Source organism: Protopterus annectens, chromosome 8.part1 (genome assembly GCF_019279795.1).
Source record: "Protopterus annectens isolate FY-2018-M chromosome 8.part1, PAN1.0, whole genome shotgun sequence".
In the NCBI taxonomy this organism is placed as follows: domain Eukaryota; kingdom Metazoa; phylum Chordata; order Ceratodontiformes; family Protopteridae; genus Protopterus; species Protopterus annectens.
The window spans coordinates 416,258,107-416,280,346 of record NC_056742.1 but is presented as its reverse complement, the minus strand read 5'-3'; the positions used below and the strand labels follow the sequence as shown (position 1 = coordinate 416,280,346).

At 41.8% G+C, this 22,240-nt stretch overlaps 1 protein-coding gene across 2 annotated transcripts in view; it reads right to left on the bottom strand.

Annotated features, from left to right (window-relative positions):
- The window catches only part of NKD1 (NKD inhibitor of WNT signaling pathway 1), a 641,026-nt gene that overhangs the window by 137,193 nt on the left and 481,593 nt on the right, over positions 1-22,240 (bottom strand). For both annotated transcript variants that reach the window (XM_044081984.1, XM_044081985.1), the window contains one exon: positions 14,251-14,357. In XM_044081984.1, the coding sequence (XP_043937919.1) occupies positions 14,251-14,357 (107 nt within the window). The remainder of the gene's footprint in view (positions 1-14,250; positions 14,358-22,240) is intronic.

The window sequence follows — 22,240 nt, the reverse complement described above, 5'->3', positions numbered from 1 at the left end:
TATCTGCTTTTTGATCAAAAACATCCATGGATGATATACGTGTTGCAGCCACATAATCCACTGCTCACACCTTTATTACTCATTACAAATTGGACATGATTTGTAGAAGCAGAGCCGCCTTCAGTTTGACAGTACTCCGGAATATCCTTCCAGGAGGGCCACCCAAGATCACTGTAGCTGGGGACTCTGTACCATGGGTCTAGAAAGAATGAAAAGGACATAATCAGATTTTAGAGTTATGTACTCACCATAACTAGGTGTCTGTGTTGTCCATTTTCATTCTTCCTCAATTTCGCTCCCCTCCATCTTTTCTGGAGAGACCTATAGGATTGTATTTGGAATCTACAGTTCCAGGTTTGAGCTCTTTTCTTCTCTGTCAGCAATACCTCTCTTTTTTTAGCTATAGAGCTCTATGGTGACAAACTGGATCTGAGGTAATGGGGATGAAATGGTGCATTATGGATAGAGGAATGGGCTCAAGAGCTGGATCCGAAGTCTGGAGTAGGTGGCAGAGTCTGATCTGAGGATTGGAACATAACCCATGGGTTGCAGAAGAATGAGAGCGGACAACACAGATGCCTAGTTATGGTACATAACTTTTAAATTTCTGTTGAAAAATCCCCAAAAAAGGGTTTGGGCCTTTAAGATTCTCACATATAATGTAGTACCAACCACCTTACATTATAAAGATAGGCATTTATGGCAATATTATAACAATATACAACAAAATAGCAATGCACAAACCTTTCCCTAAATACACTTGCTCAAACAGCACTTGCACCAAATGATCCTTGGACATACAGCACCAAATAACCTACAGACATACAAGTGTGGCCCTCATTAAAACTTCTTTAGATACAGTTTCTGATCTAACTGCATAAACATTTCAAATTGTGCTGTGTGTGTGGACATGAGGAAATTAACTGAAGATCACAAAGGTCACCATGCCTGCTAACAGCAATGATTCATCACTCTTCCTTTATCATCAGGTTCACTTCAGCCATGCTACGCCAGCTACAATGCTTACACCTCTGAGGTGTACCTCATCATAGGGAACATTCCTCATCTTGAGTTTTAGAAAGTCCTTGCACCTCACAGCTAAACAATGAATAGGTGTGTCACACTGTCAGTGTTAAGAATAGCTTTAACTGATAGTAAGCAATACTCAATCATATTAATTTATCAAAAGAATGCGTATACGAAAAAAGACATTTTAACCATCCAGTGCAACTCCTTCTTGAAGTTGTTAGTAAGCTGTAAATGCTCCACATTTTGTCAATTTGTTTCAAATTATGATACATTGCATTCCACATTTTGGTGATGGAAGGTGAAGAGCTGTAGGAGTGGAAATGCCCAAAAAGTGCACTGCTGTTATGAAGGCATAGCGTCACTCCTAACAACACACACACACACACACACACACACACACACACACACACACACACACACACACACACACACACAAACTGTATCATGATGCAGCACCAGCAATGATTCACATTTTATTTTCTCCAAAGCAGTACAACCATGAAAATGGCAGACATAAGTAAGGGTATGGAAAAACACTTTTTCCATCTGAATAAAGTTACGACTGGTTGTGCCCTTCTGGCTTTAACTTTATCCTGACATCCTCCATGGAAACATGCACCATCATCACAACTGGGGAGTCCCCAGGGGATGGAGCCAACCTATTCTACATTCTAAAATCATCAAGAGCTGACACACAATTTGGTTACAGATACACAGTGCAATAAGGTGCTGTGGAAGGCATTGCCAACCTTCTTCAAAAATCCAGGATGAATAGCCCAGGCAGTGTGACAAAGGCAAGCAAAAAGTTGAACACTAAAGATGACAAGCTGCATTTTCTTCTACAACTGTTTTACATAGCAGAATTACAAACACCTCACGTGAGGACTTAGCGTCACAACTATATATTTGTATTAGTACTACAAAGGACTATTTCAGAGCAAGTCTAAAAGTGATGTACACGACATGCTAATCACGCAGAGCTACTTATTAAAGCTTTACTAGAAAAAAGTGTGCAAGCAGCTCGGTTGGTAGAAAAAGCCTATTATGTAGAGAAGTATTCATCAAGGCAGAAAAGGCTGGGATTCTTTTTATTTAACCAGTACACAATTACCTCTTCTCAAACACATCCTGACATTTTCATTTTAAACAGTAAGCTTTAATATGAAAAGATTTTCCTGTTTCAGCATTGCATTTTAAAGAAACTGTGAAACCTGACTTTCATATACACAGCCCTGTTACAGACCACTAGGTGCCCTTTGTAGAAGTTTGACTTTAGTCGCAACATCTGCAATGGATGCTTTGCACAACTGGTGGTTTAATTACATTGTGCAACTTCAGGCCTTGCAAAACACACTGCACAGCACCTGTTCAAGCCTCTTATTACTGTTGCTGGTATGTTTGCGCTGGTCATCTGGTATCTTCAAACAACATTAAGAATACCACCGCACCATGATATTAAGTTTCTATTACTTTGTTCCTGCAGCAACAGACTCCTCTTTATTATATCCACCCTTTCCACTACTTAAATCAAAAGGAATTTTATGAACTTTCCAAGGTCATTTAGTCATAAAAATGACATTCTTCAACTCCTAGCTGCTTAATTGTGCCTGAGGACTTTGATAATATTCCTCAGACCTGCACATTAGTGTGCATCCACAGAACTGCTAAGCATAAAAAAATGATTTTGTTAACTGAAAATAAATGGCTTGTAACTTTATACAGTGATTCTGCACATGCTACATTTAAAAAATAGAGATATTTTAGCTGAACTGTAGAGATAATGAGGACTAGAAATAAAATACAAGTCACAGCACTGAACACATGTAGAAACAGTGACTAGCTGCACAATTAATTCTGATGGTCATTTTTCTTTGTCTAGAAGTGTTAGAATGATAAACCCAGTCAAGAAAGGAAAATAAGTGTAAACAAAGAAGGCTAAACAGCAGTGAAAATGTGCACGAGTGTCCTCGTGCACTGAACACTATGTAAAAATCGCTGTACCATGCTCATACCGGTAGAGTCGCACCTCACCAGAACATGTACCAATTCCAACTAGCATACAATAAACAGAAGGGATCTTTGGGCCAAGACTGCCAATATTAACAAAGAAACTGAGTAAACATGCTGAAGCTGACAGAAACGTCCCAGACTTTATGAACTATTTAATTTGATAACAAGGTGCTGACACCTCCTGGGTTGGAGATGGGAATCTGGCTAATAATTTCTTTCTGCTATGATACATTACGCATAAAAAGTAACGATCGTACAAGCACATAACAGTCGCATACAGAGCCTTACATCGTTAAAAGTCTATGGGATTCGTGTCAAAACACTGGCTACAAAAAAATACAGGCCCCTCTGAAAAAAAAAATGCAATCAAAATCAAGGTGGATTTGGCCCTGTGGCACAGAAAAATGAAGGCCCCGCCTGAAACATAGACAGCCTGTTTGATTAGTATCATGACCGCTGGAGGGATTCAGTCCAGAAGGATGGAGTGGACTGCCAATATCGGCGGCATGTCTATCGACACCACAGGGAATTAATACTTCCTTCCCAGCTGTAAAGTAAGGAATGGATCACAGAGTTTCCACTGTAGAAAAGGAATTTTGTAACTCAGGACCCAAACCAACATCTCTGTGCGAGTGGAAAACAGTACTGAGTACAATATACAGGACTCCCTTGATTAGGTTTAACTCTGGATGCAAAGCAAAAATATTACTAGGGTGAAAACAATGACATTAACAGAGGGAAAGGACATGTTATAATTGTGTTAAGATTGCCAAACGTTTTGGAAACGATGTAACAATGAAGGCTGGAAGGACAAAAAACATGGGAGCGACATCACCAGTACCAATCAATAATTTGCTATTATCGATTTTTTTTAATTGAGTTTATCACAGCACAATAGAAAAAGTGACAAATAAAGCTAAAGAAACTAGAACTATTAAAATGCAATGACAAGCTACAGTAAGGCAATCTAAAAACAAATATAATGGACAGAGAAACATAGTATTAAGCTTACACTTAAAACAGAAATCTATGACTTGCATTGGAGTATTTACTAGCAATTTCAAAGCATAGCAGATTTCTAAGCAGCATATGAAAAATTAAGATAAAAAAAATTAGAATCGGTAAAAGCCATGAAAATATCTAACACGTAAATATTTAATGCACTACATACAAACAGAAACAGCCAAAGGATGCAGAAGTAAACTACAGAGTACAGTACTAAGAACCACTTGTGTTAAAACTGCAAACTAATCTCAGTAATGTGACAATATCTACATGTACAAACTCTGACATTATAATGCAATAATTGATTCATTATTCGAGCTAGTCAAGAGTCCACAAAATAAACCTGTATATCTGGTTAATATCAAACTGAAATCATACTCTCAAAGTCTGCTACAGGAAATTCTCACTGAAGAGCCCTACAATACATTCTGTAGATGTTTCAAATGAACTATGTAGCCAAGTTAGATTTACATTTGCAAACCCTTACACCTGGGTGCAGTATATCAAATAAATGGATCATTCATGATGGTGACCATAAGTAACATGATGGTGCAATCTCAAAGAAACAACAAAAAGATAAATTACCGTCATAAAGTATGCCTGTGAAGCACCTGCCCTTGAAACAATGCACTGCTACAACTCGCAGCTGCAACATGTTAAATATGCTATGGCAAAATGCAGAGTGCCGCCTCAAATCACAGCCTTGACAAGTCAAAAAAGAAGGGTTCACCTTCAGATGACAGAGTTCTCAAAATGTTGAATTTCATATGGGCTGACATTTTTGAAAAGTTGAGCTGTTTGTACCGAGATCCTTGTACAATGGGGAAACCTCATACCATAAATGGTTCAATTTACCTATAAAATATAAACTATACACTTTAAGCTATAAATACAGAGCAGGCACTTCCAAGTACCACTAGTTTCAAACCAGTGCGGGAAAAATGTATGCACACACACACACACACACACACACACACACACACACACACACAGGTCTCTCTCTCTCTCTCTCCATAGAAAAACGGATAATGTACAGAGACAGACATGAGGAAGTGAAGACCACAGCGGGACAAATGGTGTGCAGAAATGATATCTAAAGATACAAAGACAGACTACAAGAGTTATGAAGAATAAAGGCAGTCGGAGTACATGACAGAAATTCACGTGCATCAATAAATACATGAGAACAAAGGACAAAGATGGACTTTAATTAAAAGTTTGCTCTGCAAAGGCAAAGGATGAGCCTCCTGAATGCAGTTTCCTTAAACTGAAAGCGGCAGCATTTCAAAAACAAAGGAAGAACAAAATAATTCTTGTTCTCCTAAATGTTTTAACAATAAAGTGGCACTCTTTATTCTACACCCCCCCCCACAGTGGTTCGAAACCCCTTTACATTATGGAGTACTGTTAAAAGCAAACCTAGCATGCCATTAATCACCAATTTAATGCAGAAAATAACCCTTCTCCCAAATGTACTGCAAGTTCTATAATGATGATGAAATGCTCCAGATAACCTCATAAATAACGAAGCAAATGCATAATGCTTAAAAGAAAGTTGGGTAACACATTCTGAGCAAAACCAAGCCACAAAAAGTATAAACAGGCTTATTAATTCATCAAGTCATTCAAGCAAGGCAACAAAGCAGTGCTTCAGATAAAATATGAGCCATTTTCAGCATAATGTAAACTTAGCATAATGAGTATGCATGGTCAGGCCAAGTTAGATCTGTACTGCATAATCTGTGATATACCTGCAAACCCTGGTTCTACCAATTAATGTAGGAGGTGTGTGCCGGGCGCATGTCTGACTTAGTTTTTCCGACAGCTTGTTATAAAAGGTACATTACTGGTATACTGCAGAAGCATATATTACTGCCACAAAGCTATGGTACACACAGGAAATGGTTGACAGAGGTGACCGAGCCCGCTTTAAACACTACTGTGGACTAAACCCATTGTCTGATGCTATGGGACCTTCTTATCTGTAGAAGAAACATCCTGATCTCTACCAGCAGGTGTCACTTATACACAAAAAGTACAGTTTTGTACCTACCATAAATGTAGATGTTCGAAGATCCACATTGCTGCAGTCCTTACACTTGGGTAGTCCGCTGTCCTCGGTCGGCCCGAATATCAAAGTATTAGGCTGACGTCGGTCAAGGCGCTTAAGACTGACATCAGGACGTCAGGGTACAAATGCGCATGACCGACGTCATATCCTCAGTCTTTTCTTGCCCCAGATGTCAGAAGACCCTAAACAGAAAGGTCAAAACCAAAAGACAGCAAAAACAACTAACCACCCTTGCACTAATCATATAAACAATATATACAATATGTACAGTATTTACAACCCAAACCACACAACCGCCTCTAACAACAGAGGGGAAGGAGGGAGGGTAAATTGGACTGCAGCAATGTGGATCTTCGAACATCTACATTTATGGTAGGTACAAAACTGTACTATGTTCTTCATCTCACATTGCTGCAGTCCTTACACTTGGGTAGAATCCCAAAGCAGAGGTAAGGGAGGATGGCAAAACTATAAAGTAGTAGGAGCTGCCAAAATGCCCTGTAAAATAGCAGTGGCAAACCCAGCCCTAGATTTAGAGTAAAGAGGAAGGTGGTAATGCTTAGAGAAAGTATGCACTGAACTCCAAGTAGCTGCCTCCAAAATATCTTTAGTTGCCACCCCCCTTAAAAAGGCTGTAGAAGTGGCAGTAGCTCTAGTGGAATGAGGCCTAATCCCAGCTGGAACCTCCTTACCATGATGGGAATAACAGAAAGCAATACACAACCCAATCCACTTAGAAATAGTTTGTTTTGACACAGGCTTGCCCTGAGAACCCAAAGCAAAAGAAACAAACAACTGCTGAGACTGCCTGAACCCTTTAGTTCTGCTCAAATAATATCTTAACTGCCTATGTATATCCAAGGTATGCAAAATCTTTTCCCCTTTATTTTGGGGGTTTGCATAAAAAGTAGGCAAATGAATAGTTTGGTTTAAAGCCACACTAGAAACCACCTTAGGCATAAAGGAAGGATTAGTACGTAAAGATACCCTGTCCTTATAAAAAATTAAGAAAGGCTCAACTGCCATAAGGGCCTGCAATTCAGAAACCCTTCTCGCAGAGGTAATGGCCAACAAAAAAGCAGTCTTCCATGATAAATATTTCAACTCGGCAGTAGCTGCAGGCTCAAAAGGTTGTAGAGTGAGTTTCTCCAACACAAAATTGAGATCCCAAGCAGGAGTAGGAGCTCTCGTGGGGGTCTTATATTCTTTGCCCCTCTAAGGAATTGCTTAAACAAAGGATGAGAAAACAATGGTGGATCACAGTCATAGTGAGCAGAAATTGCTGCAGCATGAATCTTAATAGAAGAGAAGGACAATCCTTTGTCCAGTAACTCAGCAAGATATTGAAGAGCCACACTTAAATTAGGCTTAGCAACATCAAATTCCTTTGCTGCACTCCAAAATAAAAATCTCTTCCATTTATCTGCGTAGACTTTCCTTGTACTAGGCCTTCTGGCCTCCAAAATAACATTCAAAACTTGCTGCGGAAGCTGAGGCCCTCCAGGGTTTAAAACAGAATATGCCAGGCTGTTAGGTGAAGAGAGTGAAGTTTGACATTGAGTAAATGACTGTTCTCTTGAGACAGCAGGTGTGGAAACGAAGGCAAAGGCCATGGAGGCTCCCGAACCAGACTTCTCAGTAATGGGTACCAGTGCTGTCGAGGCCAATCTGGAGCTATTAGAATCATCTTTGGCTTGTCCTGTCTGACCTTTAGGAGTACCTTTGGGAGGAGAGGCAGAGGTGGAAAGGCATACACATGAAGATTGCTCCAACTGAAAGAAAGAGCATCCACTTTCCAAGCTGTGGGATGAAACCTTTTTGTGCAAAACTTTGGCAGCTGGTAGTTTAGTGGAGAAGCGAACAGATCTATGTCTGGAGTTCCCCATAACACTGTCAATTCCTGAAATACATGAGGATCCAATTTCCACTCGTGGGGATCCATAATTCGTCTGCTCAACACATCTGCTAAGGAGTTCTGTGCTCCCGGCAGAAACCTTGCCTGAAGATTGAGCTGTAAATTGAGAGCAGTCTCCCACAAAATCATTGCTTGCCTGCATAGAGGATAAGAATGAGTTCCCCCTTGCTTGTTGATGTACCACATGACAGTTGTGTTGTCTGTTAGAACCAACACCTGCCCTGGAAGAAGTAAATCCTTGAAAGCTATTAAAGCAAATTGGACTGCTAACATCTCCTTCAAGTTGATATGTAGATGTTGTAGTCTGGCAGGCCACGTGTCTTGTATCCACTTTCCATTTAGATGAGCTCCCCAAGCTTTGTCTGAGGCATCTGTCGTTAGAATCTGACTCGCCTCTGGCCGGGTCACAGAGAGTCCCTTGTTTAGGTGACATTCCTGAGCCCACCACAAAAATTCCTTTTGAATGCAAGGTATTATCTGAATGACAGTGTCCATATCTTGGCAGTGCTGTGTCCATACATTTTTGAGATAACATTGTAGCTTCCTCATATGCAGTTTGGCATTGGGAAGTACCAGAATACAAGATGCCATGAACCCCAAGGCTTGAAGGACTGTCCTTGCAGTCAGCCTGGACTGATGAGACAATTGATGGAAGTAAAGGGAAAGATTCTTTTGTTTGTCCGGGGTCAAAAGGCCATCTGGGATGCTGTATTCAGTCTCACACCCAGAAAGCACATGTCTTGAGAGGGTACTAGACTGGACTTTATTTCGTTCACAGAATACCCCAGGCATCTTAGCACTGCTATCACGTATTGCAAATGATGAAGAAGCTCGTCCCTTCCTTTGGCCAGAATCAGGCAATCGTCCAAATAAGGATAGATCTGTATTCCTTTTAGCCTGAAGAAAGCTATCACTGGAGCCAGAACCTTTGTGAACACTCTGGGCAGAAGATAAGCCAAAGGGCAATGCAGAGAACTGATAATGAGAAGTCCCAGCTCGAAAACGCAGATACTTCCTGCAACTTAGCCTGATAGGAACAAGAAGGTAAGCTTCCTTGAGATCCAGAGTCACCATCCAGTGATCTTTGCCCAGCAGAGGTAAAAGCTGTTGTAACGTCAACATTTTGAACTTGGGAATGTCCAGATAAGTGTTGAGGATAGATAAATCCAAAATTGGTCTCCACGTGTTCCCCTTCTTTGGTACTAGGAACAGGCGAGAATAAAATCCTAGGCCCACTTCTGGCAGAGGGACCGGCTGTATGGCCCCTATTTGCAGCAGCAGAGAAATTTGTTTGTGAGCCTCCATTCTTTGCTGAGGAGGAACGTCTGGCATGCCTTTGAAAGGAGGCAAGGTATGGAAATAAAACCTGTAACCTTGGTGTATAATATCCAATACCCATCTGTCCTGGGTAATTAAATTCCAATTTTCTTTGAAAAGTGCCAACCTTCCTCCCAAAGGTGCTGCCAGACAAGAAGGCTCTGGCAGCTGAAAAGGTAGGTCATTGGGCCTGTTTACGAAAGGACTGGCCCCTGCCCTCACCCGAAGACTGTGCAGGTGAACTCCCTGTTCTAGGTCTGAAAGAGCCCTGAGCTCTACCCCTACCACGTCTAGATCTTCCCCTAGACTGTGAATCATAAGAAGGGTACGTCCACCCCTTAGCAGGCCAATTCCTACTAAACTTCGGAGGCTGAACTTGCAAAACAGTCTGCATAGACTTAGCCTTGTCTTCCATTTTCTTTAAAACTGCCTCCACAGGTGAACCAAACAATACATCAGACTGTAAAGGAGCATCTAAAATCCTTGTCTTAACATGGTCAGATAAGTTCTGATCCCTCAGCCAGGCGTGCCTACGAAGAACTGACCCAGTGGCAGCCACCCTAGATGAGGCCTGTACAGCATCAAATCCACATTGTAAAGAATGCTTACCCACCTGTTCAGAAACATGTACCAAATCTTGTAATTCTTTACACTCAATGCCTTCCGCCAGAGCATCTACCTTAGACTTCAATTGACAAAGAAGATAGTTTTGATATTTCAACATGTGAAACTGGCAATTCAAAGCCCTCATAGCTAAGGTGGAAGAAGTATAGACTTTCTTTCCCCATCTATCCAAAGCTCTGGCCTCTTTATCTGGAGGAACCGGATTTTTACCACAGAGGCCTTGACACCCTTAGGTCCCTGACTAACTGTTTCTGGGTCTGCCCTAGGACTCTTATACAGATATTTATGAGCTTCAGGCACCCTGTAATACCTGTCCGGTTTAACAGGAGCAGGAGGCAAAGAATCAGGATTAAGTGAAGCCTCTGCAAACACATCTTCCACAACATCCAGAACAGGAGGAATAGCCAAAGGCCTATGCTGGGGTAAAAGCAAAAATTCCCTAAGCCTTTTCCTGGAATCAGAGAAGTCCTGACCTTCCCACTTAAAATGTTCCCTCATAGAATGAAGAGTCTCTGAAAAGAAAAATCCTCTGGAGGAGAAGCAGAAGGAGTAGAATCATCCACATCAGAATCAGAATAAGGAGAATACTCCTGCAAGTCTTCAGCCAAGACTCTGAAACATCCGAAACCTGCTCAAAACTCCCCAACTCTGGTTCCACCCTAGGCCTCTTATCAGGAGGGGGCAAAGAACCTCTAATTAAAGTAATTAAATCTTCTGCCATTTTGAGCATGTGCTTCTTGGGCACAGATCCTGAAGAACTAGGAGTGACACCAACAGAAGCTAAACCTGGCCTGCCTCTGGGAGAAGCCTTGGAAACAGAAGGAGAGGGCCTAACCACCCTAGGAAGGGAGGGGAGTACAGTAACCTGAGAAGCCCCTTCAGCCTGACCTGCCTCCTGGGAGGCCACATCCTGCAATATCAAAGTCTCCCCCCTGGGACTCCAGAGAAGCCTCCGGTGGAACCACCGGTTCCACTGACGCCTCTAAAGAACCGGCGTCCGGTACGGACAACTCTTCTTGCCTGGGTTTAGCTGCTTTGTCCTTGCGCTTCTTCGAAGAAGCAGGCGTCGGAGCATCCGACGGCATATTGTAATTGCACCGCTTCCCGAAGACCAACCTGGCACAATCTAACCTTCGCTTAATAGTGCGCTTATTAAACCTAGCACAAAAGTGACACCCAACAACGTCGTGTTCAGGCCCCAAACAAGGAATACACAAAGTATGATAATCTCTATGCGGTATCTGCTTCCCACAAGAAATACAGTTATTCACTTTTTCTGACATCCGGTAAACCACTGAGGCAAGAAAAAACTAAAATATTCCCAACGGGTACTTAGCCAACTTTGACTCTGTCTGAAACTCCGAATTCGAAAAATTTCAGAACGCCGAACGGCACTTGCAACGCTGCTTCTGCATCGGACCATGCGGCAAAAAAGACTGAGGATATGACGTCGGTCATGCGCATTTGTACCCTGACGTCCTGATGTCAGTGTTAAGCGCCTTGACCGACGTCAGCCTAATACTTTGATATTCGGGCCGACCGAGGACAGCGGACTACCCAAGTGTAAGGACTGCAGCAATGTGAGATGAAGAACATCTCTCTTAGATGGGTCGTCTTCTGAAGCACACATCAACAAGGTTGCACTGTAGGCAAACACAAACCTTCACAGCTCAATAAAAATTAGTTCCACTGTTATTCTAGCTATCAGCTGAAATGAGGAAGCACTCAGATTCAGAACAAGTAGCTGGGAAGACATCTGAACTACACAAAGCACCCTTATAAATGCACTTTTCTAAGGAAATACAAATAAGAAAAGTCCACAACTATATGCCTACAGACACATACACGTATGTGTATGTATATATATATATATATATATATATATATATATATATATATATATATATATATATATATATACACACACACACACATATATGTGTAGTTATACATATACACCCCACACAAATACACTTACACACATAAATATGTACTGGTCATCTTAAGAATCTGTTCTTTCTTCTCACTTTCTGTTACCTCTACCACAAGACTTTCCTTTGCCTTACTTATTTTTTCATTTCCTCACAGTTAGGCCTGCCTTCCTCTCCTTTCTTCTTTAAGTCATGAAGTGCACCTTCCTTTGCTGGGCTGGCTGTCAAATTAAATCAGTCTTTATCTCCCCATTTTAAATACTTCCTTAGCCCCTTTTCACTCCAGGCATGCATTCTTCATTTTAGCTTAATCTGCAGGCTGTTCACTTACCATACATACCCCCCCACCCCACCCCCTGTTTTGCCTCAATGTGACAAAAGCTTGCCACAAGTCTGCTTTTCTACACAGCCACATTTCCGTGTCCTTTTTTGTCTCCCTGTTGTTTTATCATTCAACTTATCAGGCTAGTTTATCAGTTTTCTTTAAATCGATTTTCAGGATTGTTTCCTGCAAAAGGTGAAATCCTTTACACTTGACTGCCCCCAACCCTGTGTCCGTAGTGGTAGGCTGATACCACTCAGAGATGTTATTGAAGGGAGGGTTTGACGTATCGGTCTTGTGTTGATATATGCAGTTAGTAGTGCTTTCTACACGACTCTTCTTTTTCCCTGATTATACCTGAAGGGTCTAAATGCCATCTCGGATTGATTTAAACCTTTTGCAAAGTCTACATTAAAAATCAAGCTACAACTGCTCACACTACATTGAGGGTCTCTTTTGCTCCACATCCCTTCCTGCTACTTCAAAGGGGAAGACAGGTCACCATCTGTGCTTTGGGCATAAAATCTGGGTATCACCAGATAATCAGCTGTCCTTTTAGGACACTGCGACTACGGTTATCAAACCTTCAAAACAAAACTCTTCTTACCACGACAGGATCACTCCATGGTTAAGGATGCTATTTCATGTCTAGACTACTGCAGTGCACTTTACCTGGGACTTTAGAGGGACAATCTACAGGTAGGCAGGATGCCGACATGTCACAGGCACTGATGTAGTAAGCGTGCTCAATTAACAGTGAATAATTAGCTATAACTAACTTGAAAGACTTTCTTATATTTTGCATAACGTGATATTCATTCCCTTGTCTTCAGAACAGTCTTAACTAACAGCAAGCGTCATCTGCTCTCTGAATCGACATTAACTCTTCTGGTGAAGGACAAAGTCTTAAGACAGCTGGAATTGTCTACCTACGGACTACTTTTACTTGGGTGTGAGGAAAGGAAAACCTTCCAATAACCAGCAAAAAAAACACCTGTGTGCAAGTAGCCCACAGAAAAACGTAGTCGAACCATTTTAAACGAAGTCAGTTCAACTGCTGTGGTACAGCTCAGCTACAATATTTAAACCAGGAGTCAGAGTCTCTCACATTACCAAGACAGTTGGATGAGGCCTAGCACAGTTAGATGAGGATCACACAAAAAAAAAAAAAAAATGTAGTCAGTACAGTGTTCCTCCCTTAGCATTAAGCTAGTCTGAGGGCTGTGAATTTGTAATCAATGCAACTGCTACTTGGTCAAAAAGTTATTAAAAATCAAGTATACCAAACTCAAATGTTGTCAACATAACCTGCATAGAATTCAGGCAGTGACATTGGTTTTAGTAGGACTACACAATGGCAGTTTTTTGTGCACAATTTTTTCCTACTTCACATTGTATCGACCAGTAGTTTACACACACACACACACACACACACACACACACACACACACACACACACACACACACACACACACACACACACACACACACACTTGGTATTGCAATCCCAGTCCCTACTGTACTCTAATTGCCATCAAAGGGTGTACACCCTATAGTACTGCAGCATTGCAATGTCTCTCTCAAGCCAGTCCAAGTGCCCTCTGCACCACTCAGCAAATTAAATTCCGCTTACACCTGCTGCTGCTTCTCTGCTTTCAGACGCTGCAATGCAACTTCTGCATCAACAGGTCAGCCACTATGCAAAATTTTCAACTAAAACAAGTTTGCCACTAATTACAGAACACACCAACTGTTACAAGGAGAGGTACTATCATTTCCTTTAAACAAGCAGTCCACAGAATAATTAGAATTCATGAACACACAGTTTCATTGGCACATTTTTGAATAATCTTTTATTTACATTAAAGCCTTTACAGAGGTATAAATCCATTCAATAACACACAGCATGATAGACAAGACATCAAACAACTTTTTTATTAAGGAACTCCTGTCAGGTTTCCACATGCACTTAATTGGCTTCATAATTTGAGAACATTTCTACTGCTTTTATGTAAACGGGACTTACTTCGAACTTCAGTTGCTTCTTGGCAATGCTGCGGTGCCCAGTTTCTTTCGCTGGTTTCTTTTCATCCGTGATACAGAGGCCATCAGTTTTCTCTGGAGGTAAAGCAACTGCAAATATATAAAAGAGAGAAAATTAGCTCAATGTTTCTGGGCTTAATGCCAGAAAATGTCAAGTCCAAGTATACAGAGAAAAATCAGATGTTGTAATTAAGCCCACCTGACATCATCAGGTTTTCATAAAAGAATATGAAGTTGTCAGTAGCAGACCTAACGGAATGACTGCTGTGCTTTATTTTATAAATCGATATGCACGTTATCCTTTAGTTAGTAAAAGCAACTCATCAGAGATCACTAGCAAGAAGATCACGAGATCATGGGTTCCATCATTAACCCAGAAATGGGGATATTTTAGCCATTATCCGACAGTCTAATGCAGCAAAAGAAAAATAATATTAAGAAAGAAAGGAAAAGAAAAAAAACTTTTTGTACCGTTGATGCTTCCCTTCAACAATGCACTGTCCTGTGTGCCGGTCACAGATCACTGCTCAGGCCACTAAATACACTGTCCTGTGTACCAGCCACAGGTCAATGTCCAGCCCACTAAATGCACTTCCTCAGTATTGCAACCAAGGAAGGCATTCCCAATAAAAACACTTTCATTTCCACGTTATACTAAAAAACATACAAGAAATTTGACACAATCTGCTATTTTAGTAGCCTTTACCACAGAGGCAGCATTCTGTAACATAGAACATTTTTTTTTGTATTAGATTTCTAAAACTGTATTACATACGGTATGACTGTGTTCCAAGGGCCACTGTAATGCTGCTACAATGCAGCATACAGCCTTTATTTATTTTATAATATTCTTTCTTCTACTCAATTTGTGAATAAAGTACTACTTTTTTCAAATGCCAATAAAAACAAATAATGCACTACAACGTATCAACAGGGTTATTTAATGGCTTAAAGGCACTGACAGAAAATGTCATTTCTTTTCATGGTTTCACACTTTCTTCATACTGTGACATTACAAATAAAAACAACCAACTGTATAAACATTTTGTAGGATCAGAAATAATAAGGTCACGTTTCAGCACAGTATACCCACTACAGTCTTACTATAAGCTAAACAGAACGTGATCAATTTTGTCTGTATTTCATTTGTTTGCTACAGCACAGAAGGAGATGGGATATAAACTAAAAGGGAACACTTAATACAAGACAAGTACGTCATTTCTGAATGACTTGAAACATTCTTCATTTTTCCTTAGCCAAGACATTCCCAGGTGCAAGGTCATAAGTCATACATCTTGCAGATCCATAACTTCCATGACCAGTCCACATCTATGCAAGGTCTAAAGGCAGACTGATCCGCTGTCCTAGCTTCAGAACAAAATGTACCGTTTTACCTGTAACAGAGGCTCAGTTACCAGGTAAATCTCCTTCCCAGGAGGTAGAGAAGCATGATCCCTATATAACTGAAATGCATCTTCCTGTCCTCTGTCCTCCTTTTTTTTAAGGGGGACAACCACTCTAGTTAAGATTGCACTCACTCTCCTTGCCTTTGCACCTCTAAAACATTTAGCTACTGTATTATCCACATTGATAGAAAGGGACAAATGCACCATCTCCTCATAGGAGTGCCTTGACAAAGAACAGCGCTTCAGTATGTTCAGAAGTTTCTCAAAGTGTTTGGCAACGTATCCACTACAAAGTCAACCTTAAGCTACTCCTGACGTCACCAGGATGTTACAACGTAACAGCAATTCAATGGATGGTTTGCCAAATCCTCTGAGGTCGTCACAGTGTCATTCTCATTGACCTTGCCAAACAATTCTCATGCAACGGCTCTCCATTCAGCTACTGTCACAGCTGCTGCCAACTTGGTCTATTAAGTAACTAAGGCACATCTGAAGACTTCCCTGCAAGCTCAGGCCTCTTTTTAAACTGACTATTACCTTCACTGCCAGCATTCGACAGTAAATGACCGTCACTAACTACCAACAGCCACTTAACAGCGTCCATTCAGAGTGAAACTTCTGAAACTGACACACTAACGCTACACAGAACCTTATGGGAGGCACTCTCAGGACACCCTCCCCACTGCTTTGATTGGGGTGATTTAAGTTTGACAAAGTAATTCTTCTTCTCCTTTCAGCTTTTCCCATTAGGGGTTGCTACAGTGGAACAACGGTCCACAGAATGATTGGCAGTGGAATTTTTACAATGTCGAGTTGCCAGCCAGGCGCCCAATCTTCCACAGACGGCACACACACACACACACACACACACACACACACACACACACACACACACACACACACACACACACACACACGAACATAATTAAACCTAGGGCCAATTTAGAGTGTCCAATCCAAAGTAGTAATCAGTTGAAACATTGCCATTTTCTTGAACCAAGCCTCCAGAATGGTCTCATGTCTAATGACAGAACTACAAAGTCACTCTGACTGCTGACCCCATGGTAATCTAAATACCAAGTATGATTATGAGCCAATTTTTGTCAAAATATGGTTGTTATGGACAATCCACTGCTGCTACACAAGTCCAATACCAATTCATCACTCTGACTCAGATCAGACAGGCTGTGCCTTTCATCATACCTCTCCAAGTACCTCTTTCATTAATAACTTGAGTGCTTAAGTCTCCCAGTAGAACTACCGAACCACTAGTGTCCCAAGTCAAAGGGTCACTCAAACCAGTCCAAGGAAGCTGAATGCCCTGAATAGCTATTAGTGCTTTGTACACGAACAAAACAGTTTTCCTTTCTGCAACCAGAAATCTTATCCAACATCTACTTAAATCAAAATGGCAAGAATGAATCCCTAGGGAGATGGCTACATACCTTGCATAATGACTTTACTGTTAGTTGCTCCTTTTTGTATGCCATTATTTTGCAAAGCATATGTTAAATTTTCCCTTAAATTATCTCTTTCCTACTTCCCTCTGCCCAGTGTTCTTTTAAAATAATGGTTTTGAACCTGCAACATCCACCTTCAAGTAATACAAAGGCAATTAATGGAACAAGGTATCTCCAGAAAACCCATGGCTTTGAAAACTGTTGTCTCCTTCATGATCACCGGAATATGCTGACCTTATCAAGCCAGAGAGCTTCTGTAAAAGTTTAGTCTCAGCTTAAGTTAGCATACTTAAAATGCCACACATGAAAATAAGTGATTTATAGATGAAACTGGTTCACTGTACCAAGACCTCTTTCCAAGTTCCTCTGTCACCTGTTCTCCTAAATCACCTTCCTACTTTCCTCTGACTCACATTCTTTAAAAAATTGCATCTTTTAACCTGCAAACATCCATCTTCAAGTACTAAACATTTATCCAAACATCATAGAACAGATGGTGATGTCACATCTGAGTCTGAGGTGAAACATCAAACACAAGTCAAGCCTTTTATAGTAAAGAGGAGTAATTTTACATAAAAGGTGACCATGAAAGAAAAACTACGTTGGTTCTCTGTAAGGAGAGTTAATACAGTAAAACGGATCTACGATGAAAGAACAAAGGAAAATGACACTGCAGTCACAAACAAAAAAGGTGGGCAGACTGCAGCTAATGTAGCCAGACATTAGTAACTAATAAAGTAACACACTTACCAAGGAGATCAAAAAGTTGTGAGCTCTAACTACAGCTGGTATGCGGATGAGCAATACAGCACTACATAGCCGAGATGGTTGCTAAACTTCTGAAGTGCCATTGTTCAGATCAAATGATAACTAAAGGTCTCATCTGCTTCATTTGATGGTAGCTCAAAAATAAAAAGGGAATTTTCCACACTGTCCTGGCAAAACCTCTAATGTTGTTGCTAGTCTCCCCTGAAAGCCAGTCACAGGCCTAGTGGGCTGTAATCTGACAGATAATCTAAAATCTAAAAAAAACAGCTGCAGTAAGAAAGTCAGGAAAGCAAAACTCACCAGACATGATCGGATAGTGATAAAGGACTATTTCACAAACTCTAGATAACACTGTGGGGTTGCAATTGTGTATAAACAATACCTTAAGTACACAAAAACACATCTGCTCATAGCTGGACTAGTTCCAGACAACAGCAGTGTAAAATCATTATTTATTTTATAGCCTCACTACAATGGGGTCAATACAAATGAGACAGACAAACTTCTTTCTATGCTACTATCTCAAGAGTCCATTTAATTTACTAAACTTTATGCACACATACATCACTCGTACTATGGTGTCAAAAAACAATTACAAGAAAACACCACACTCAAACAGTAAAGCTTGAGCAACTGAGATGTGAGCAATGTTGTAAGGCAGTGAAAAAGTCTCAATCTGGAAACTTGTTCAAGTGGTGCACCACCATGATTTCTAAAGTCCCGTAAATAAAGGAAGCTGTTCAGAAATGTCTGGTGCACAGCAGTATATGGCAACAGTTCAATGAGCAGCAAGGAAGGAGGAGGGGCAATTCAGAGACGGATGCAGTGTGGTACGCATAGTAATTGATGACTCCATAATGACATGCAAATGAATGCCACTGTGCTACAGATGTTTACTGTGTATGCAAATGAAGAAATCAAACATGGAAGAGCAATTCACAGACATAGAAATACATTGTTAAGAGCTACAGTGCTCATCCACTCAAATGACAAAACTACCTGGGTGCTTAGAAGCTTCACTCTCGCCAATATGCTGGGAATTGTAGCAGCGATCTACGCTGAACAGCAAGCACTAGTGGCTGCTATTGGTACGAATGTCAATATTGCTGCACATCACCACAATGTGCTTCGCAGACAAGTTTACCAGCGACTAGCATTCCATCTCCTCTATAACCTGGACACTCTCAACCACGACCACATGAGAGAGACCAAAATGAGAGTTACTATACATGTATCGCTCATACAGGAAAAAAGGGGGTTGCACGGATTGCGTATCCCTTTAACGATTTGGATAACATGAACTTCTCTTGCTATGGGGATCTTCCATCATCTAATAGAGGACACATGAAAAACCTCACAGGCAACATACTTGTAGATCCTACTTCAGTGACCTAACGTGATGCTGCAGGATGTGAAGTAGCACATACTGTTTCTACAGACAGCACAGGTGAGAACCAGCAGCACAGGTGAGAACCAGCACTACACAGCCAATGCACAACATAACCCATTTCCATGAGGACTTGGGAGCCAGTGATTGCACCCAAACTGCCATAAAGGTGTCACATGACTCCACAAATCTGGTACATCACCCAGAAGGACTTCCACATCATCAACTGCCAGGTGGAATGAACACACAGGTTATTATATACAATGTATCCATGTACCACCCAGCCAGTTCTCATGCTTCTCACATATAGCACATGTGCAACCTCTACCACGGTTATGTGAGAGCTGACTTCCCACTGGCTCATCTAGTTGGTAGGTACACACTGTCAATTACACAGGCTAGGGTATATGGTTCCGATTTAAATAGGCCAATTATAATTGTGTCTAATATTGTATGTTGTAGGTGATGCTGAATATGCCTTGGAACTGTGAATGATAACCCGTATCCAAAGCCCCCAGAGACCATGGCTCTAACATATAGTCATGTATTCACAGGCACAGAACGTTGTTGAATTGTGTTCACATTACTGAAGGGACTTGTTCACTGCAGGAATACATCTGGTGGTGTACTACAGTAGTTATTCATGGTGTACACTGTGTTACACAATATGGCAGAATGCAAACAGATACAAGATGGAAGCACTAATACTGCTTTAGCTGTACGTGTTTGAATAGAGTCATTCGAGGAAATGGTTGCAGTAGCACGCCATGCAAGGTAGATGCATACACAATATGCTGTGACACAAGCAAACAGGTGACATCTGTTCCACAATTATTGTCCACTAGGCTATGCTTAACAGTACATTAACTGGCCACACTGTGCATCAGGTATTACCTTAACCACTTGTGTAAAGGGAAGGCAAAGCACAGCCATCATTTGCTGAGGTAGGTAAACAGCAGCATGACTAAGGGCAAGAGTCAAAGAAGTTGGATGCAATAGCCACTTCGGCAGGAAGCAAGTTGGAGAAGCCAGGTACTGCACATTCTCCGGTGCCGGTATGGAGCTACCATGTTGCAAATGTTGGCCACGTGTACAGTGTGGCCCTGAAGTTTCATGACTGGATGCTTTTTGCATGATAGATAACACAGCACTTCAGAAGTGTAATTTACAGGAAAGCTCGATGTGGCACAGCATGTTGTGAAACAAAAGGTAGATAGTATTCACAGCCAAGTGCAGCACTCAGTCAGACCACTAAATGACAGGAATGGTACAGAACAGAACTGAGGAACAGGAGTAGGCAGCCTTCTGGATAGAAGTGGAGCTTAATATGCATTCTTAGCCATCCTCACAAAGTTGAAAATGCCCAGAAATGGTGGCTGACATAAGGGTTAGCGTGATGCAATCTCCAGAAAAATTATGTGTGTTCCATCTGAGTAGGCTCAGCCTGCCAAATGTCCACCTCGCATCCAAATACTTGCACAGCCATGACTGGTATAGCACTCTATGACCCAGGAGATAGCAGTTACCACCTGCCTTACTAATGGATGCCATGCTGGCTACCAATGACCTCAGCAAACACGTTTGCTCCTTTTATTTTATTTGTTTACTGGGAAAGTCCGACTTGGAACAAAGCCAATTTTCAGTGGAGGCCTGAGGAGAAATGCTCCAGAAGCATGTCTTTGTAATGTAGGAGGAAACCTGAGCACCTAGAGGAAGCCCACATGAATACAGGGAGAACATGCAGAGTTCACCCAGAAGGCACCCCAGCCGAGAATCAAACCGGAGAACCTCTTGCTGTGAGACAACAATGCTACTGCTGCACCACTGCGTCATCCAATCCTTGTGAGGCAGGTCTCTCTCTGCAGGTAGTCAGCAGTTCATGCAGCTGTTGCACTCCTCACAAATGCCACACATCATGTTCACCATCTCTACCACAGTGTGTTTATCCACTGTCTACGCTTGGATCACTGCTCTGCACATCCACTGACCGATGCCAAGTGTGGAATCCAGTTCAGAGAAAGACTTGGAATCACTGTAGGCTGACTATAATGTTCAGTCATCCATCAGAGAATGAGTTGCATTGAACTCTTGCAACTCTTTTGACCAGTCTCTGTGGCAGTGGTTCACCTACTGTAGTACAGCCGTCTCTGACAATGTCTTGTGCCTTGGTCTCTGCATACAGTACTATATCAGTGGCTTTGTGATGTGCCCGTACTAGTGGACCTTTTACTGCCACCCACAGCAATGATATTGTGCATACCTCCCTGCTACACCTGGCCTGGAAAGCCTTGTTTTAGCTTGGTCCAGAATGTACATAACATGACACTGCAGTAACATGTCAGTCCTCTGGGTGCTGAGCTTTTTCGGCCATAGCCACTCTCTTGGGCCCATGGCAGATGTGTATACACCTGTGGATTATACATGTCAGTCAGTGTGCAAGTGCATGACTGTCCATGGCTGACCCATGTGCCTCAGCACTGCCTCCCCCTTCAGTTTTGTGGCTGCATACTTGTCTGCAACTTTGCTGGGACCATTACCATCACATTACATACAGACAGCAGCAATGAGGACATTATCACTTACCATCTCCTTGCAACACTGTGCCAGCAGCCAGCAGGGCTGTGCACATCCTGTGCCTCTCTCCTCCTGCCACACATTCAGCCATGCACATGGGCCATTCTTTCCCCGGTAACGTTTTCATGTCATGGTCTATATGTTCCAGTGTCATCCAACACCCGCCACCTCTAGGGAGGGGGGAGGCTCTTCTTCTGAGAGCGGTCCAATGGTGTCTGATTGCATCCAATGTGCACTGGCAGTTACATCCACATCGAAACCATGGAGCACTTACTGGTGAAGCTGACAGAATCATGAGACCAGACCCGACCACTGATTCACCAGAGGCCAAGCTCATCCATGCCATCAGAGCAGCTGCTGTACTTCACCATGCAGCCC